General features: G+C 36.2%; 1 protein-coding gene across 1 annotated transcript in view; it reads right to left on the bottom strand.

Moving 5' to 3' along the window:
- Positions 1-6,591: 6,591 nt before the first annotated feature.
- The window catches only part of YLPM1 (YLP motif containing 1), a 58,053-nt gene continuing 43,646 nt past the window's right edge, over positions 6,592-20,998 (bottom strand). Inside the window, exons 18-21 of the mRNA XM_036734640.1 lie at positions 18,661-18,712; positions 13,220-13,350; positions 8,688-8,871; positions 6,592-8,335 (exon numbers count right to left, since the gene is read on the bottom strand). Coding sequence (XP_036590535.1) covers positions 8,725-8,871; positions 13,220-13,350; positions 18,661-18,712 — 330 coding nt within the window. The 3' untranslated portion in view covers positions 6,592-8,335; positions 8,688-8,724. The remainder of the gene's footprint in view (positions 8,336-8,687; positions 8,872-13,219; positions 13,351-18,660; positions 18,713-20,998) is intronic.

The raw sequence follows: 20,998 nt of genomic DNA, 5'->3' as shown, positions 1-20,998 counted from the left end.
TTTCTCTAATTTTCCAGTTTCTTTTCTTTTGGGCTCATTTTAGATTTTCTAATTTAGTTCAATCATCCTATTTAGTTTTCAGATATATTTCTCTTTCCACACCTGCTTTAGCTGCATCATTCAAATTTTGTTATTTTCTATAATTTATTAAGTAATTTCTCACATGCAGGAGAGTTGATCATCACAACAACCTATCTATGATCACCATACACTTCTTTCTGAACTTTTAACTCTTTCAATATTATGGAGTACAATGATTTGCAGCCACACAGCACATCACTATAGGAATAATTCACACTTTGGCTGGAGATGAAAGAAAAGGAAAAAGATACAAGATTCTTCACCTCTCTGCACCACTCTCCCACCACCTCCCAAACATGACAAACAATTTTTGGGAAAAGTTCTTGTTGGTTTTTTTTCAGGGGGGCAGGGCATGAAACTACTACCTGGGATCTTTTCCATTAAAAAAAATCCCTTCGCCCCCTACAAGAAAGGAAGGGAAAAGGGGATGAGAGGGGAGGGGGGTGATAGAGGGGAGGGCTGACTGGGGAACAGGGCAACCAGAATATATGCCATCTTGGAGTGGGGGGGAGGGTAGAAATGGGGAGAAAATTTGTAATTCAAACTGTTGTGAAAATCAATGCTGAAAACCAAATATGTTAAATAAATAAATTTAAAAAAAATCCCTTCAAGATATCTTAAAAATAGATTTCTGAATGCCTTCAAATTGTGTTGCCTCCACCACTGATTTCTTCTGGATGTTTTTGATCAGGCCTAACCACTCTTCCCTACTTCATCTTTCAAAGTTCTATTGCTATCATCTCACAGTACACTGGATACAGAGGTAGTAGAACAAAAATTTGTAGTTCCCACTGCTGTCGATGGAAATAGATTACTGAAAACTACTGCAGGTCTGTCAAACTGTGCAGCTGTTTATTAACTTCCTCCTGGTTTCATCATCAAATGATCTTTGGATCAACTGTGTTAGCCAAATCTCAGGTGAAGCTTTCTGTAGACTCTTCAATTATTTCTCAAGGCTATGTTGTCCATCTTTCATCTTACTTGTGTTGCAATAAAACTTTTACTAATTTCAAATCTGTGCTGTCCATCTGCCATGTCTCAAAGTTATTACCTTTTCTGGCTGGGACGGTTTCTGATGTCTCAGGGAATCCATCACTTAAGCTTCTCTAAAAACAATGGAAGCCAGAAACAATGTCGTTAGTTTTGCTCATTTCACATTTTTGGAGTTGGTATCTTATCTAGTCAAGTTTGAGCTGCTATGATCATTTTATGTTGTCTATCTTTAGCCTTTCTTCTAATTTGATGACCATATAGATAGCTGTCTTTGAAAAGATGTCTACATCTCTGTTTTCCATATGTTGATAGTCAACTTCACTTTCATGATGCTGTTAATGCTTGTCCCATCCAGTACTTTACAAATCTTTCTTTGAAAGAATAAGATACAAGCATGACTTCCTGGTGTACAAGCATGAGATTGATCCTAAAATCAGTATCTTTTCTTCTTATCTCTTAGTCCTGAGCCACATGTCCTGCCATGTTTTTATGTTGTCTTCCCTGTTGTCAAGAGTCTGCAATGACATAACTAAACATGTTCACTTGTTTAGAAGAAATCTTGCCACTTTCTTCAAAGGTTTTCTCTATCATCTGTAAGAAATGTGGGCACGAGAGCTGCAATTATCTTCATGGAAATGTGCTTGCTCATATTCACCATGAGCACTACAAGGGGATGCGGACAAGTGCCACTATTTTCTTCTTGTCTTTGGGCACATTATGAAACCAATTCTATCAACTCTATTATTTACTCTTCTAAAGAGGATCTGAAAATGAGAGTGTCAATTCTTCATTTAGTTAAAACTTCTTTAATTCTTTTAGTTTCAGGTAAGAATGTCAATAAAGGTGGCTCACTTCCTACAGTAGTCTATCTCCTTAATAAGGTTCAATGCTTATGTTTTATCACGGTACAGAAGTTCCCAATGCTTTTTCGGAGGATCCAAAGCTATAGCCAATCTTAACAAACTGATAGGCTTTGAGTACAGGCCCTAAAACAGAATGTGTCTGTAGTCTGAGGTCAAGCCTAAGTATGAAAAAGTTCACCAAGTAATTAGCAGCCAGATCACATATTTTTGGCCACTTCATGTGATGATATAAAGTACAAAATTACTCTCACTCCTGTGCAATCCCTTCTTTCTTTTTCAGTGGTGGTAACAGGCAGAGACTAAGAATAACACAGTTCTTGGGTCCACTACAAACATTAGTTTAACTGTTTATTTCTTACCACGCAATCTTTGTCCAGCAACCACTGAGTTGACACACACCAACAGAGGTTATATGTATTGAACACTTAGCTAACAACTTACCAATTCAGGGGAGAGAACTAGAGTGAAGATAACTTCCACTTATTCAGATTATGAAAGAATGTATTTCTGATCTTATAAACTTAAATACTTTTAAAATAGAAGGTTCGTATTTAACGGAAGTAGTTTGATCTTGTGAGAAGAAAGCTCACTAGAGTGTTTTGCCTTGGCAGATCAAGTCTAATAGGTAAAAAGTAATGAACACAGATAGCTCAAGGAAGTTTTTCATTATTCCTTTCGCAACTATTCTGGGTAAAGAATTGCCTCATTTATTAGAAATCCAAGTCCAGGGCACAGAACAAATGAATGATATTAGTCCTGAGGAATGGTAACAAAGGGAAAGTATTTGATGAAAAAAAGAAACGCATATTAACTGAAATGTCTGTTTTTTTCCAGTCCATCAGAACACAGACTAAATCTACACCAAACTATATTTATTTTGATTTTCAGCTATTACTTTTTTCCAGTCTAAAATATTTTCAAATTTATTAGCTTTTTATCAGTTATTACCGAGGACTCCTAAAGGAGGGTGGCGAAACTTCACAAGCTGAAAAGAATTTAAAGTTAGGCTCTTGCCCACGCTCATACCAGGGGAATTTATAAAAACAATAGAAAAGGGAGTGTAACAAATCACAAACTTTAAGAAATCAATACCTGGCAAAAGTATACCAACCTTCAAACTGCTAGTTGCCAGAGAGGGGCTGCAAGTGCTTCTATTTTTCCAAGGCAGAAACAACATGAAAGAATAGTTATTTAATAGCAAAATATTGAGGTCAAATTCATATCCAGGCATAGGCCACAGCTGCTCCATTTAACCAAAGGAAACTATTTTCTTCCTTTAGAGCAGGAACGTGCCTGTTTACTAGACAGTACTGGTAAGTTCCCTTTTTAGGTGCAGTAAGTGCTATAGCAAAAAGTGTGTGTACAAAAGGGGACATTGGAGAACAACACCTAATAAGGCCCTTATCAGTATTTTCACACTAAAGGAGGCAATGAACAAAAATGTTCAACTACAAATTCTATGATAAAATAAGTGTTTATTGTTTTCCTGCACTTGAGGGAAAAGAAACTTAACCACCCTCCATGATATGAAGGAAAATTTGCTTTTAAAAAACTCAATTTGCACATTATTGCCTAAAATAACTAGAATTGCACTATTTAATTCTAACCCCTCAAAAATGTTTACACCCCCCCACCCCCAAACACCTATACACACATGCATTTTTAAAGCACTTAAACTTGTTACCTCCCTGATTCATGCATTTATAGACATCTACCACTAAGTTACTGCTATACTGGAAAGGGGGAAAAGATGAAATATGGAGAATTTTTGAAGTAAAACAACCTGTGTTAATTTTGCAATCAAAATGTACTATGCCACTGGACAAAGTGGGAGAAAAGCATGTAAGAAGCTATGGCAAAAAGTTACTACACTGCCTAAGAAGTTGGATGTTTGCTTTGCAGAACTAAACTACCTGACATGCTGTTCTAGGCATGTTTTTCCATATGATTTTTCTATATGAAATTGCACTGTTTTCAGGCAGTAATAAACATTCCCATAAGGTTTATGATTGGGTGTAATTACCAGGGAATATATATCAGAGAATTTCTTTAAATAAGCATTTAACTGATGTATTAAGTGATAGACCCAAACATGTTAAGTGTTTTGGGATGGCATTAAAGACAGTAATGATTGGTGTCATAGACTTGCCACATCCCAATCTATATTTTGAATACTGCAAAGTCCAGGGTTTCAGTAGATGTGCAAAAGGGAATCTAACTTCAAGATTAACGTCCTTCCTAAGGAAGTCATCAGCCTGGACTAACGTTAATAAGAACATGGGACCGGGAGATCTGAATCTTATTCTTGATTTTACCACTACCCAGCTATGTGACATCAGGTAAGTTGGAATAGGGCTAAAAGGTTTCAAAGATGCCTTTCAGCTTCAACATTCTAAAGAGAAATTATACATGCCTACTATGGAAGAACACTGTACATAGGAAAAAAGAAAAAAACATGTAGAAAAATAAATTCTAGTTACATTTTAAGAGACAGGAACCCATTCTGTCAAAAACATGGAGCACAAATCTTTCTCAAAAAAGGAATATTAGTTAAGCTGGAAATACAGATGACTTTGATCACTATATTTGATAAGTGGAGGATACTAGGTAACATTGCCAAAAGAGGAAGAACTCCAAATATGCATATTTGAGAGATTTCAAGCTTCTCATAAACAGGAATGACTACCTTAAGTGGCAAACTTATCAACCTTTCCTTTGTTGTTCCCTCATGTTCAAAACTGTAGGCCCTTCTTGGGGTTAGATCTCAAGGTCAGTGTCAATTCTACTATATGGCATGAAATTGCAGAAGAAAACAACAATGCAGACGCTTATGTGGCATCCAAGTGGGAGGTTTACAATGCAAAGGGAAAAATTCAGCTGTATACCTTGGCTAATCCTTTTCAAAATGTGGCATTTCTATAGTATTTGTCCCCAGAGTTAGCATGTGCTTTTTGTTACTTGTTCAAAAGTTGGAGCTAATTATTGCATTCCTAAAGAAAGGAGTTGTAACCTTAAGATAGGGGATTTTTTTTACTTCAGACATTAAAACATCTCCATTTCTAATCCATATTTGAACAAAATATGTCAAATATCAGGTTCAAATTCATAAAGAGGAAACAAAACTCCTAGTGAATTTTGAATAAAATGAGTGTCACGATTAAATGGGTTAGTGTGGATAAATGACTTGTGCTATCAGTCATTAAAAGATAAGGGCAATACCAACCTCAATCTCAGTGATTCCCCGAAAGGGAAGAAGACCCCTGCTCCAACAAAGTTTGTTCAGAGATGATTTATTACATGTGAAATTACATGTACAGCTGAAGTAATGGGTTACTTAATTCACTTTGCAATTTAAAGGTGTTAGGATTTCCCCCATCATTATGCAACTCATTTTGCAGTGACATGGAGACTACTAGAATAAATGTAATAAACTAACACGTGTGTGTGTATATGTATATATGTATGTGTAGATACAGATACACAAACACACACACACACACACACACACCCCAGATTCTTAGGACCATAGAGAGTATAGAGAACTCTATGAGAGGTAACACAGAATAGCAAAATAGAGAGCCATCATCGAAGTCATGAAGAGCTGGATTTCAAGTCTTTCATGTACTGGCTAAGGGCATGTCATGTGACATGACTAAGGGCATGTCACAAATTCTAAGTGCCCCCAGATAAATCCCCATGACTCTAAGTAGGATACCACTTGCCTATCTCCATAGGTGAAAGGAGTTTCCTCACTAGAAACTCTTTGCTAGAGAAATGAAACCTAGATCTGGACCCTTCCCCCTTTACACACATACTGTACCTCCCTCCCCCCACTCCCCAGCCAAGGCTACAGAATTTAATCTCCTAAAGGGCAAGACTTCACAGGGCCTTGGTGCATAGGCTTTTTGTTGGATTTAAATGAATAGAGAAAAATTTAGATCTTAGCTCAGTCCTCTGTATTCCCAAAGAGAATACAAACGTTAACAGATCTGAGGTAGCAACAAACTGACACACACACCAATTTCACATTATATTTAATGTATTTTCCAATACATCTATGGCTGTTTCTGATTCATTCTGCTCCCATTCATAATGCATTCATTAAAATTCTTTCAATGTTTTCTATTACGAACTTCACAATCCATAACACATCTTTAAGGCAAATGCTATATGAATTTCTTGTGGCAATTTGGGAAACACTCTGAAACCCGAATAGCAAAGCCACAAAGTCAGTTTACCCTTTTCCTCCAAGTCAATTTTACTTTCTTTTAGGTGCAGCTATCTGACCTCTGACCTCCAAATAAACCTTTGCACTAACCTCATGTGAATTAGAAAAGGCTTTGCCATTAATGATTAATGATTTGGATTCATTCCTCAAGGTCATTTTAACACATCTTTAAAGAGCTGCCTTTTTCTGATCCTGTAAATGTTTCAAAGCAGAAGTGCTGTTGTTGTTTTTCATTTGCATAAGAAGACATGAGCACAGAAAGAGAAACTTGCCTGTAAGGACAAAATAGGGCCCACTCTGAGAATTGGCAATGGCCACTTTTTACTCTGTACACAGTAAAAAAGAGTGGATCACAACACAAAAATAAAAACCACGGCAGTAAGATGAGCTTAGTGGGAATAAAGTAAGCCTATATCTTCTTCTGAATTACAGTACCCATTCTGGATGCTTTATTGTTTATATGAAAACAGACACTGGGTAGAAATGGTAAACTGCAAAATAAACATCAAGTACTTGCACAAACATTGAGATATTTTCTATTATTCACCCTGTGAAAAGTTTTTCATTGAAACATAATGAAAAAGGTTGAAAGAGCGTGTTAATACAAATGTAATTAGATCAATAAGCAAACAGAGAAAGGATTATTAAATACTACAAACAGTGGTTCTTTTTTAATGTAGCAAATAATACATTCAGTATTGACTGGTTAAAGAACTTAGAAGCATCTTAAGTTTAAACATTTAGCATTGCAGAATAGAGAAGAGTACAGAAAAGGATTTCACCTTAAATTAGTGTTTCAGGGCTACAATTTCAAGTATATTAATATCTTGTCCAAAAAATGGTATTATCCAATTGCCAGTCAAATATTAGTTCTTTTTACACCACATTGAATGTAAACAAGCAAACGAAACAATTTCTTAACTGTAAATGTAAAGGAAAATAAGTCTAAATATTCAAGCTTTTTAGAAACAAACTTACGACTTGCTGTGTTAGGTTGTGAAATGGGAATGCTGTTTGGGAAGAAAGCTCCTCTCCAACTCCCAGGCTGAAAAATGACTTTTCCCTTTGTTTAAAAAAAAAAAAAAAGGTAAAAAGAGGTATTCTTCTCTCTGTAGACGGGAGGGGTATTTGGGTTCTAGCTTGGGAAATTTCCAGGTTATAGCCTGGCATACCTATATAATAAGATTAAGTTTTGTGTTGGAGGCAGAGTTCATTGAAGAGGAGTCATCTAGTAAGAAGAAGAAACCCAAACATTTCAGGGTTGTATTTCCAGAGGACTCCTCATCGCTTCATACCATTTTCTAGCGTTCTGTTTGAAAAAAAGCAGTACTTCAAGCTCAACACTAAGGCAACATCCTACTGAGCTCCATGGAGCATATCAGTCCTGGCCACTAAGATTTTAAAGGACACACCGGAACAGAGGAAGACAAAAAAGAAAAACATTATCTTATAGAACAGATATTCTCCAGGGAGCTAATGAGCAAATTGAAATTAACCACTACCAGTCATCAAGAGGCAAAGATAGATAAAGAAGTCAGCTACAAAGACAAGAATGTGTGATCAAACATTAAGTTTTTGTGTTTACAATATGTAGGTCCTACAGAATCACTAAGCTTTGCAACTGTCAAGGGAAACAGGTTTGGTATGTAGAGCTAGCACACATTAAGGACACACAACATTAAATACAAAAAATAAAATGATAAAAAACAAAACAAAACAAAAACAAGAGAAAGGGGCCCATGCTGTATAGCCCATGAACCTCATTGGCTTTATAGTGAAAGTTTATTTTTCTTAATCCTAGTACAATCAGCTACCAATTACATACAGTATAAAAAGGAAACGGCCACAAAGCAATGATGATACAGTCTGTGACTTTGTACAGCGGAGGAAATCTTCTGTTAGATCTCTCCCATGATCCCACCCTGGCTTTAGTAGCTAAGCTATCAATCCCTCCCCTCCCAAAACAGTTAAAAAGAAAACTTGCATCTTGCTCAGGTACAGCAAGACTCTAATACCTCTTGGGGGACACTGGAGATCATCTGCCAATATTTAGAGAAACTTGTAAAAACTAAAGCAGCAGAAATAAAACATAAAATTGAACTTGGAAGCGACGTGACCCCCAAAGGATCTCCATGAGTCCTGGACTTCAGAGTGCCTAAAAGCGATCATCCTGCAAAGAAAAGAAAGGGGTGTCACACAGCATAACTTCACAGAAGAGAAAGCACAATCCTGCAAAACGGTGGTCCTACATCACTATATCCTCTTGAAAGTCTACAGCAGGTCTGAGTTTTCTTGTTGATCAAGTCTTGGGGCGGGGAGGGGTAATTATACAAACTTGCTAATCTTTTTAAACCCATCTATAGGTCATTACCCAAAAAGGTATGTAATTTGTTAGCATGAGTAACTATTATAGAACTGGAAAAGTATGCAAGGAAGGTAAGTCCTCTTAAGAAAGGATGCAGTCATTTTTTTAGGCAGAAACAACTACTTTACAGACTGTTTAGAAAATGTTATACTCTTACCTCATAGGCAATAAGGACTCCATTCAATAACTAAGTCTCAAATATATTTGGTGCGATTGAGGGCTCTTTCAGCAAGGTGACCACTTTCATCTGTGATCTTCTCCCAGTCAGTTTGTCCAACCACAAAACCTATGGCCCTTTTCCTATCTGCATCTTTCTTTTCTTCCAAGTCTGCCCATCTTACCTACAAAGAACAAAGCATTAGGCTGGGCCTTTGGAGAAGAAATATGCAAGAATATAGTGAGCTTCCTCTCCTCTCTGAATATCCCATGGTATGGGGAAATGAACTTAAAATCAGTGATTTAAACAATGAAGTCTATTTAAAAATAAATAATTCAAGGAAAAATGGTAGAAGCTCTTCTCCTTGAGTATCAGGAGAGAAAATTCTTGAAACACTTCTTAGGACAATAACTTTCATTTTGAATATAGCAGAGAAACACCCAGAATATTAATGTACTTTCTATTCGAATTCCATGACTAAAGAATAAGCATGTCTGAAAGAAAAGATGGGCTGAACAGACCTTAACATAGTAATCGCCATATAAATAAGATGTAATACTTAGTATAATGACTACACTTCTGATGTGTTCACATATCTCACTTGTCCTGACATCTCAGAGACAGAAACAGAGAGTATTGTCACTACCACACCTATTTAAAGAGAAGGAAAGATCAATCAACAATAAGCATTTATTAAGTGCCTACTATATGCCAAGCACTGTGCTAGGCACTGGAGACAAAAAGACAAAAAAGAAACAGTTCCTGCAAAAGCTTAAACACTATCAAGAAAACAGTATGTACATATATAAGTAAAAATGAAAATATATGTAAAGCAAATACAAGGTCATTTGGGGGAGGGGTGTGGCTGGGATTGGAGGCAAAAGCAGGGGGTGAAGATCAGGCAAACCTCATTTGAGAGGTAGCCCCAAGCTAAGCTTTGAATGAAACTCAGATTCTAAGGGGCAGAGTTGAGAAAGGAGCGCATTCCAGGCATGGGTACAGTCTGTGCAAAAGTACAGAGATGAAGGACAGAATGTTGTGTGTGAGGAACAGCAAACAGGATGGTCTGGTGGGAATATAGGCTATGTAAACAGTAGTTCTGTGGAACAAACCTGAATAGTGAACCTGCAGCCAGATCATGAGGGCTTTAAGTGTCATTTTTTCCCAAAGGCAAAAAGGATCTGTCACAAGTTTTTGAGCAGGGGCATAACAATCCAGTAAGACTGAGGCTTTAGGAACACCACTTTTGCAGTTGAGTAGAGATGGAATGGAAAAGGAAGATACTTGGGGAAGACAGATCAGTAAGAAGGATCAAGACAGAAATTAAATGATAACGAACATGATATTAATTGGTGGTAAGGTTTGGCCTTGGAGACAGGAATCCTACTTCCTCTCCTATGCCAGTAGCCTCTCTAGGGGAGAATTTATCATATTTGGGGATTATGAAGAATATTAATAACAAAGCTTCTCCAGTGGAATGGAAACTCCTTGGGGGCAGGAACCATCTCCTTTTTGTCTCTGTGTCTGCAGTGCCCAGCATGCTATGTCAGACACAGGAGGCACTTGAAGTCACTGCTCCAGTATTTCAAAAACATGTAGGTATAATAGTACAGTATGTAAACACTGACAGAGCTCTTCAAATAAAAATGAATGTGAAAAAGCTTCTGCCACACATCAATTTCTACAATACTTATGCTTGGTAAAACTATCTATCAGCACACTCATAAAAGAGGGCTGTGAAACAGGAGATACAAAAGTTATTCCTATTCTGACTTGGGAATTTTTTACATTTTCAGTGGGGTAAACCTTTCTGAAGAACAGCTACCATCCTAATTATCATCTGAAAAGATGATACTGAAATTAGTTTGCTCTCTATGAGCAATGCTTGATATAGATGAAGGCAAGTAGCCCAGGAACATTCTGAATAGCAAAGAAAAAACACCACAACAGGAGTGAAAATCTGCACAGGATCAAAGTATATTATTTTCTTTCTTTTTTATTTTTCTCTCACGGTTTTTCCCTTTTCTTCTGACTTTTCTTTCCCAACACGACTAATGTGGAAATAGGTTTAATATGATTATACATGTATAGCCTATGTCAGATTGCTTGCCATCTAGGGGAGAGAGGGAGAAAAAAATTTGCAACTCAAAATTTTATAAAGTGAATGTTAAAAACTCTCTTTACATATAATTGGAAAAACTAAAATGCTATTAAGTGGGGAGAAAAATAAAAAGAATAAAAATCTACACAGGTAATGGTGCTAATTATTCTTGATTCTTCTCTGAAAAGTTAATTTTCAAAGTGTGGAACATTTTGTTCAATCTCCTCCACTGGCTTTATTGCAAAGCCTAGTGAATAATGCTCTTCTCTGTATGTGATGCTAGCAACCTATGTGCAATTAATCCATCCAGACCTTAAATAGCCTAAGATCACAGGATAACAGATTTAGAGCTAGAAAGTGATGTAGCCAAGGAAGGTTGGGGGAGGAGGGAGAGAGACTAGGTGTCACAGTGGATAGAGCACTGGTCCTGAAGTCAGGAGGACCTGAGTTCAAACATGGCCTCAGACACATACTAGCTCTGTGACCCTGGGCAAGTACCTTGACCTCTGTTTGCCTAAAAAAAAAAAAAAAGTCACATTGGGGGATTTCAAACCCAAGCCTCCAACTCCATAACCAGGGCCCTTTCCATTGTAATGTGCTGCATCCTTGGGCTTTTTTTTTTTTAATCTTAAAGTTCAAACAAAGCAAAACCTGCAATTCAAAAAAGGGGTAGAGAGTAGAAAATTATATATAACCACTCTTATTTAGAACTATGATTTAAAACAGCTGCTTATCTAAGTTTGAACTAAAAAACTTAGCTTCTTTACAGAGAAACACACAGAACAATAAAAAAAAAAGATATAATTATAAGAAATGTCCTTTGACTAAATGAATATCCATGTCACTTGGAAGTAATTTTACTGAAATCGAAAGCAAATTCCAGTTTAAGTAAGCATTTTGGTAAAATATAACAATGATAGACACCAGAGGACTACCTAATTGTTTTGTGGCATAATTTCATTATACTGAAAAACACAGACTGAGCATGCTAGAAATCATATTCCCAGGATGCAAGACCTGGTGTTAAAATGCAGTTGAAGCATACCTTCTATACAGGGGTGGACTCCAGTAGGGAAAAGAGAAATGTGTTATATATATATGTATGTGTGTGTGTATGTCTCTACATGTGTCTGTATATGCGTAGATATGTACATATGTAGATATGTATGTGTGTTTATATGTACACATGTGTGTATCCTTCATGCCTTTGTTCCTACTGAATAAGTGGTTTGGCCATTAAGTGGTGGGCACGCTTAAGGTTGCAGTGAGAAGCAAGGAAGGAGAGTTAAAAGGTAACTTCTATTTAGTAGCAAAAAAAGAATGATGAGGAGCTAAAATGAACTCTCCTTTTTGCTCTCAGGTGCCTTTGTGTTCCCTGTAATACAACTGTGTAATGACATACATAGATATAGAAGTTATGGCAATGCCCAGACAACAGAAAAGCATCAAATTGAATACTTGTATTACGGAGAACAAAATGTGCTGGAGAAAATATTGATCATTACCAGATTTGCAAAGCAATATCACTAAAAGGGTCTTCCCAGTGAATGACCTTTTCCTAAGGACTACTTTTGATTTACTAAGAATTATACAGTCCTATGTACGTAGTACTACAGTACTCACTATGCAGGAGGAGGGTAGATGTGGCTGCCAGTCCTACTCCCTTCCCCTTTAAGAATCCCCACAAATCTAAAGGAAGAGTATAGGAATAGATAATGGCCTAGAGGTCAACCAAGTCAGAAAGCTCAGCTACAGGTTATCCACTAGAACATGTAAATAGTGGTGCTACACTCTTCTTTCCTATGTCATCTGCTGTAATAGAGGTTTGGTTATATATGCATATACATCTACGCACATATTTATATATAATATTATATATGATATACACACATAAACATATTTTCCTCTTACAATAGTTTTTGGATGTCAGCAAGATTTATAATGTTACTTTTAATATTCAAGTATTATAAAATAGTATCTCGTTTAACAAGGGGTTCTCAATGCACAGAACACAATCTAATGTTTCTCTTAAAGCCAATATAAAAAAAGTCTTACACTCTGCCTCTCTATTAATGTATAAATCTAGCTATTTTTCTAAATACATTGCACCAACCTTCTCTTCTTAGCCTTCCACTTTATCTCAATAAGTACATTAGCTGGCGTGTAGTAAGTGTTTAATAATGCTTACTGACTTGACTTGAACAGGATACTATCCCATTTCAAGTTCTCTACTCTCAATGCTTTTAGATAATTTGAGTGTTTCATCTGGCAGTTCCTTTAGGCCTCTCTAGTATTTTGGACTCATGGAATCTAGTATTTTGGATTACAGAAATAAAAGCATGTGGCTCAATAATATAACATTCACTATTAGTTGTCTAAGATAAAGTTGAGTCTTTCAGCACACAGAAAAATAACTGACAAAGCTTCTTACCCTCTTCTTTCCAGGTTCAGAAGCTCGGGTATCGTAATCATCAGGAAGCTGAAGATAATCCTCCATCCTACTGGCAATTGCTTCCCAGTCCCGCTTCCTCTTAGTGCCAGTCCTCAGGCCATCCAACTTGTCTGAGGGACAAACACAGAGCCGAAGTGTTAAGGGAGACAGAGTGAGTTTGCACAAAGCACATAAACAAGGGAAAAGGCTGGAACACACTTTCAGAAGATATCCATATTTCTGAAAGCAGCGTCACTTGTAGATCCAAATTGTCTTCAGGGCTGGGATAACATCTTACTCTGAGCAACCTCCATCTTTTTTATTTGTCTTTCACACTGGTTTGGCAGCCATAATGATGTCAGTTGAATGATCAGTTCAATGAGTAAACACAAGCAAAGGAGCGTGACAGCCTAAATATTCACAGCATTTCAGCTGTCATGTTCCGAGGGTAAAATGCAATAAATTCAGGGAACTTCTGAGGGTTATCCCTTCTATTTAATAGTTTAACACAATATTATCACCCCATATTCAATCTGGAATAATGTTAGTAATGTGTTATAAACACAAGAAAATGTACTGCCAAAGATACAGAGAGGTCAACTGGTGTACAAAATTATTTTAGATCAAGTTTCTATAGAGCACAGAATTCTGGGTCTCAAAAGTCATGGTAAAATGGGGGATTCTCCATGGATTTATGTTCTAAAGATACAAGTCAATATGAAAGACCATTTCCTTCTGTTTCTTAGTCAAATACTGTTTGACTAGGAGACAAAAGGCTAGGCAAATAAAATGACCAAGTGTTGGGTACAATTTCTGGTCATTCAGTCCCAAAGAGGTAGGGCCCATCACTGTGCTGTGGATAAGAAGTTTATAATTTTAAAATCATGTACGTCATCAGCCTAGATAACTTCAAGAACATTACTTGTAGAAAATGTTAATATTTATTCCTATTGATTCAGAATGCCATGTGTGCAATCATGTGTTATGCTAAGTTATTTGCAGCCATATGTGGCACTGTAATCATGGATCAAAATTCTTTTAAAAGCTACATTATTGATAACACTTCAGTAAAAACAACCATTATCAAGCTAACATGGAAGAGGCTCAAACTTCAGAAACATCTAGTCATACACAAACGTAAAAATTCATTTTGTCATTGAGTTGTGCAGAATTTAACTCTAAAAGAGAAACACGGTCGAGGCCTTCAGAGACAAAAAAAGAATATATAATTTTATGTTTGCTACAGTAAAGTTTAACACATTAACTCTCTATGAATGCATTATAAGTAGACTTCAAAAATGGGTAAGATTTTGTATATTTGGCACAACTTTGACCCTCTACACCACAGCATTCTTGAAAACCAACAAGGCAAAGCAACATCTTATCTACAGGATTGCAAACAATTACCCTTTACTCTTTACAAGAAAAAGTTCTAGCATCTCACTATGGTGAAAATCTCCTGGGTCAGTCAACTATGTTCAAGAAAGGTATATCCTTTTAATCACAACAAAAATCAACACTATACCCACAAGGCTATATGTATGAATTAGAGCAAATCACACAGAACCTCAGAGAAATAATTCCTTGACTTGTGAAGGGGGAAGGAATATGCATTACCTTTAAAATGCAAACATACACACACACGCACATACACACAAACCCATGCACCAATAAAGTTCGTCTCATAACAGTATACAGTATAGTCAGAAGAATAGAGTTGCCCCAACACAGAATACATTAAAAGAAAACCCCAAAAGACTTTAAGACTTGAAAAGAGGTCAGTTTTGATATTAACATATTTCAAATCCCAACTCCAAGTATCATGGCTACAAAATAGCAATGAAGGGCACATTAAGAAATAGGACAACTTTTCCACATGGGCTGACGGGAGTTGTATATTGAAAGTTTGAAATTTGCAACATGGTCAAAAGAACAAGCATTATTTCCAGTTGGTATACTCAGGAAGAGAATGTTTAATTGAAAACTTTAGTACTTCACAAAGTGTTTAAAAGTTTCCTTCTTGTGTCTGAAGAAAAAATTCACACCCCTCCATAAGACATCCTAGGAACCCAAAACACATAGATATGTGGCATGAGATAAGTAAAGAAGAATCTGGTATGGCAAATATAGATCAATAATATGTAGGTATATTTGACATTAATGGCTTTGGGAGATTAGAGTTTCAAAGTAGCAGGAAGATGAAGTTGTAAATATGCATCTAAGCAGATCACAGACTCATACTGTATCTTCAAAAGAAGTTACAATATGTAATAAAAGAGAAAAATTCTCTTGAAATTAAACTGTGTTTTCTAAAAGTAAATGGCATTTCTAAAGAATCTGTTCCAGGTGAACAAAGAGCAGTTGTAAGTCCCAAATGGAAGAATTACATTCTAAATTGAGATGCGGTCTGATTCTGTCTGGAGCATAGAAAATCAATACATAACAACCTAGCAGCATGGGCAAACAGCATTGAGGCAAAAAGGTAACATTGTTAGAAGGCTGAAACATGAAACAGAATGCTGACTGATGGCCAAAAATACTTTGGTTCTCATAGTCTAATAAGAGTTTACAATTGTGGTATTTTACCCAGTGAAGTAGCAGCTTCAAGCCTCTATGTCAAATTTGCATAAAATCTGGCCTGGCATCTAATATCTAACATGAAGCAGGATGCTTGAGTCACCACCTGTGCAGGAGCCACAGTTCCTGTTGTAAGATGGCAAGGGTAAAATTCCCAGCAGTTCCAAAACACACCTGAGTATAGCTTACTTTAAATTATACTAAAATGGTATCATTGCAAATAGAATCAAGATATACTTAAAACTTGTAAAAAAAACTTTTAAAAAGAGTATAACTTAGTATGTACCTCAATGTTCTCAAACATTTTTTTGCTCATGGCATGGCATGGTATTATTCTTTGCTTTGGGGGATCAGGAGACTCACACATGTGATTGCAAGTTTAAGTTCCATATAATTCATGGAAAACTCATGCATGCAGATTCCCACGTGAGTTCCACATGCACTTGCAACTACAAGTGTAATCTGCGGTACTCTTGGCCAAATTTCGCAGCATGCCCTTTGAGAACCACTGGGGAACTTAAATGAGTGCAGGCTGAGAAGCTCATCAAGACACTTAATTGCTTAAAAGCTTTTGGTTTAAAGACAGTATTTGTAGCCAGTGACTTGTTTGTAAATGAGGAACAGTAGGTCTGGCCTCAGCCCTGTTATGCTGTGACGCTGGTAAAATTTGCCATGAGGAAAGTGGAGTGATATCTATGTCCATCCAACTCACAAGGGTGTTTCAAGAATACTTGGAGAATGTCTGTAGAGCACTCAGAAACAGAAGCTGTTCCTGGTAAATCAATTAATGCGTATTTAATAAACACCTACTACAGGTTGTTACAACATTCAAGTAAATGATAACAGGAAGGTAAGTGAGACATGTGCTCTCTTGGTTGCCAAAGTCTCACCTCTTAGAAGTAAATTTCATTTCCTAGGCAGACTACTTGTCTCCTTGCACAAGACTCAAAGAGGTAAGCACTTCCAAGACTGCACATATTTAATTTACCTTCCACGAATGGACTATCTCCCAAAATAACACGGTGGCCTGAGATGAAAACTGTTAAGTGGTATAGAATTTCATTATCACTCCAGTTTAAAACAACAGATTAATTGCAAACATGTTAGTACTGATTTTCCAGATTTGTAATCAGTTCTTCAAGAAACTTGAACAAATAATTTCATTTCTGAAAATCACAATCTAAAGAGTCTGCCCTTAACATCCACTGAACATATATAAAATGTGCTTTCTGATAAACAAATGGTAGACAGCCCAGAATTTTTCCAGGAATGACTTCCAAGTTCAATACAGAACTGCTTGGAAACATGCCATGACTACACTTCATTTTTTCATATGTTTTAGAAATTAGGAGCTTGCAGAATTTTATCCTGGATCATCAACTTGGATCACATACAGCTTTTTAAGGTATATGCTTAACTGATATTTACCATATTTTTTAGTATTCTTTTGTCTAAGTCTATTTTTTCTCTCCCTGACTTCACAGAAAAAGATAGTAAATTGTTGAAGAAAGGGAGAGAAGAAAATCCCAAAGTTAGCAAAACAACCTAGGCAAACGATATAGTGTATGGAACTTTATTTTATTTTAAGATAACTTTTAGGTGAAGAACAGGTTTAAAATGTGTTTAAAGAAACATGTACTCATATATCTAACCATTCTTTTAAACATATAAATGACTTTAAAGACGATTGCAGCCGATTGAAAAATTAAAGGAGATAGCTAATTCCCATTATGACTTCCCATGCCCAGAAAGTACAAGATTATGCCCATGACTATCTATATTTTTCAAGCCACATATACCATGTGGTTCCAGAGAATTTTTCAAGAAATTATAACAAAGCACCTGGCCTGGTATAATATCACAACTGATTACACAATTACAATTCATCATTCTTTTCAAATGTTTAATATGCTAAAAGATGAGTCAGGCAAAATGAAAAGCATTTTCTAGGGAACTGCTTATAGCATGTACATTCTGATCCAAACAATCAACACAAGGTGTGAGCAACCTGAATATTGTTCAAGTAGTAAGACAGTTCAAGAGCTTGAAAACATTCAGCTATCACTTTCCCCATTGCATCAACAGTATAAGAATATGAGAAAAGCAGAGTCTTAAAAGCATTCTGTATCTTATACACTAATGCAGGATACATCATATACTCTTGTATTTTCACAAAATGTGATTTTTTTTCCAAAAAACATTTTAAAAAGTCAACCCAAAACATCAAAATATCACTTTATGATGGCAATTAAATGTAGTAAAAGTTTCGCTGCATACATAATTCCATCTCTCCCCAGAACCTTGCATTGAACTATACCCAACTGTGACTGTGACAGTCATTTCAGGCAGCTGTCTCCTTCTACTTTCAGGAGAGTCTTATAAGGAGGGCTCATTCTTCTCAGAGACTTCAACTTCATAACTGCCCTTTTTTTTACTTTTACTTAAGAACAAGGGTTAATGTACTCAGAATGAAGTCTATGGTTGGAGAGTGGTCACATTACACTTTAACAAACAGATATCCCGTCGGTACCAATGTTACTGATCTATATTAAAGAGTATATAAAAGGATCAATTTGTGAACTGGCAACAAAACTAAATTTATTTCATATTTTTTCTCCTTAGTCTAACATGTAAGTGGCATTGAAACTACTTCATTTATAATACTGTTCACATTTGCATGTAATTTTCAAGCATCAAAACAGCTAAATTGCAGGCTACCAAGAAGATATGGTAGAAGATGTAGTATGTGTGCCAATAAGTTTTATCGAGTAGAGACTCAGAGAAACCTACTTTTTAGATAGAAGATCTATGTAAATTACCACCAGGTATCAGACATATAAAAACAGGAAAAAGGGAATACCCACCTAGCTTTGCCTCAGATGTGTCCATCTCCCATTTGCTTTTCGGAATGTAACCCTAAATCGTACACAGAGAGAAGCTCGAAGGGTTAGAAAGAAACACATACATGCATATCATTTTTGAACTGGAAACAGTATTAAAACTGGGAATAGATTCAAGTTCCACTCATTAGCTATAAACACTGCCTTGGGTAAAGCACAACCTGAATTATCAGCAGAGGAAACTCCTAAGTTACTGAATTCACCAAATATGACTACTTGGTTCAACTACTATGGATGATCATGAAGACGCTCTGGGGGTAGCTGTAGCACAGACCTAACAAATGTGAGCTGAATCATAGCTGTGAGCACATAAAACATGAGCACATGGATGGTTACTATACTGATGATGCTCAAAGTTATAGGACTTATAATATGTAACACATGAGCTGGGTTATTTCCTTAATACAACTTCAATCCTCAAATTGATTAGGTATATTTTCCCAAGAGTGTTGTTCAAGCAAGACATGGTTTGTTTCACTGCAGCTTTAAATACTCAAAAGAAAAGAGAAAACTTAGTATCACTGAACCCAACAGTGAAGTGCAAGCTCATTTTTAAAAGACTTGGTCACTTACCAGGTAAATCTTAGAAAGGTTAGATTTCACTGAATTAATTCTTCATTGAAGTATTGAATTTTAAAGCAATTCAAAGTACATTTTATCAGTTAAAAACTATGTGGTAATGCATGTTCTAGTGCCTGGCACACAGCTGGCACTAAATAAATGCCTGTTGATTGATCAACTGATTAAATTACATTTCTCTTTGTGTAAAGTTAAATCTAAGATTAACTTACTGAATATATTTTATATGTGATAAGCAATTATATTATGAAAGTCTCTATTTCAAATAATTCAAGGTCCTCAGTATATCTCAGTTTTCAATTAAGAGGTTTTGCTTAGTAAAGCTGATTTTTTTTTCATGTGTATTGTGAATCCCACTCCCCTTTACTTGGTGCTCTGCTATGTGTTCTCTACTGACGTGCAGACTTCAATCTAATATTGGGGTTTATTTTAGAGTATTATTCTTTTTTCAGAAATAATGGCATTTCTCTCAAGACTCAATCAGATCCTGCTGCTTTAAACATTCAAGTTCATACATCCAGGTGAACACACACTGTAAACAAAATATCTGTGAGAGCAGCTCTTGGCATCAGGGCATATATACACAATCGCTTTAGGAGTCCTGTAGGCGTCATACATTTCTTGTCATTAGATAGCACTGACAGCTCAATTTCATTTTACTAAATGTTATATCAGGTCATAAATTATACTAGATTATTCACCAAACACACTTTAAAAATAAGAACAGAACCAAGACAAAACTATGCTGCAGTGAATATACTAAAAAGTAAAACCCTGATCCAGTTTGTGTAAATTATACCTTAAAATCAACTCAAAACTTTAGCATCACCAGAATAATGTATTGTATAGACACTGAGCCACACCCACTAGCTTCAATGAAGTCCTAAGATGACAAAATGGCATCATACTACTAATCACAGGAAAAAAAATGATTCTATTAACTTAACCAGTTAGCTTAGATCTTACCCAAATGGAATAATTTGGACAGTGTGAAAATGCCAGTTATTCTGTGTGTTCCATTTATATAATTCAACTAAAGTAAGACTCACTCTTAACCCTTTGGGTGCAGGATGGTTGGATTTTTCCAAGGATCTTTTAATATAGTTAGATTAGGCCCTAACAGATCTAGAGCCTGCTTTTTCCAATGGGTTAACAGAAGTCTTGTAACATAGAAAATTCGAAGAAAATAGGCATATACTAATTTCCACCTCAAGTGTGCTGATACCACCCAGTTCTTTCTTGTGACTCTGATCCTCGATCCTCTCTTTAGGTGGCCCAACTTGGGAACAGAAGATATAATACAAGAAGGAACAAACTCTATTGCTTCTCTCGTCGTGTCTCTGAAGTGAAAACAGTAGTACTACTATAATGCTTTTCTTTTACAGACAGAATATATTCAAGTACAAGTTGGCACCTAGATTCTGGCAAGTCAAAAGTCTCCTTAAGTGAACTGCACATATTCTCTCTTCCATCGGGAAGATGATGCTTTTAAAAGTTAAATCTTGATGTACTTTATGTGTGATCATTTCTCAGCACTGACACTACAGGTAGAGAACAGATGTTAGCAGTCAAATCTTAGTAAACAGTATGGGCCCTTTACTTGAATTTCCCACCTATAGTTTAATTTAAAAATGTCCAAGCACAGTTTAGTGAAGAAAAGATTATGTCTTTAAAAACAACGCAAAACAAAACATGCTAAAACTCAAATGCCGTGAACTTGAGA

This window comes from Trichosurus vulpecula, chromosome 8, assembly GCF_011100635.1.
Source record: "Trichosurus vulpecula isolate mTriVul1 chromosome 8, mTriVul1.pri, whole genome shotgun sequence".
Lineage (NCBI taxonomy): Eukaryota > Metazoa > Chordata > Mammalia > Diprotodontia > Phalangeridae > Trichosurus > Trichosurus vulpecula.
Note: the sequence above shows the minus strand (reverse complement) of the source record. Positions and strands in the feature narration are given on the sequence as shown.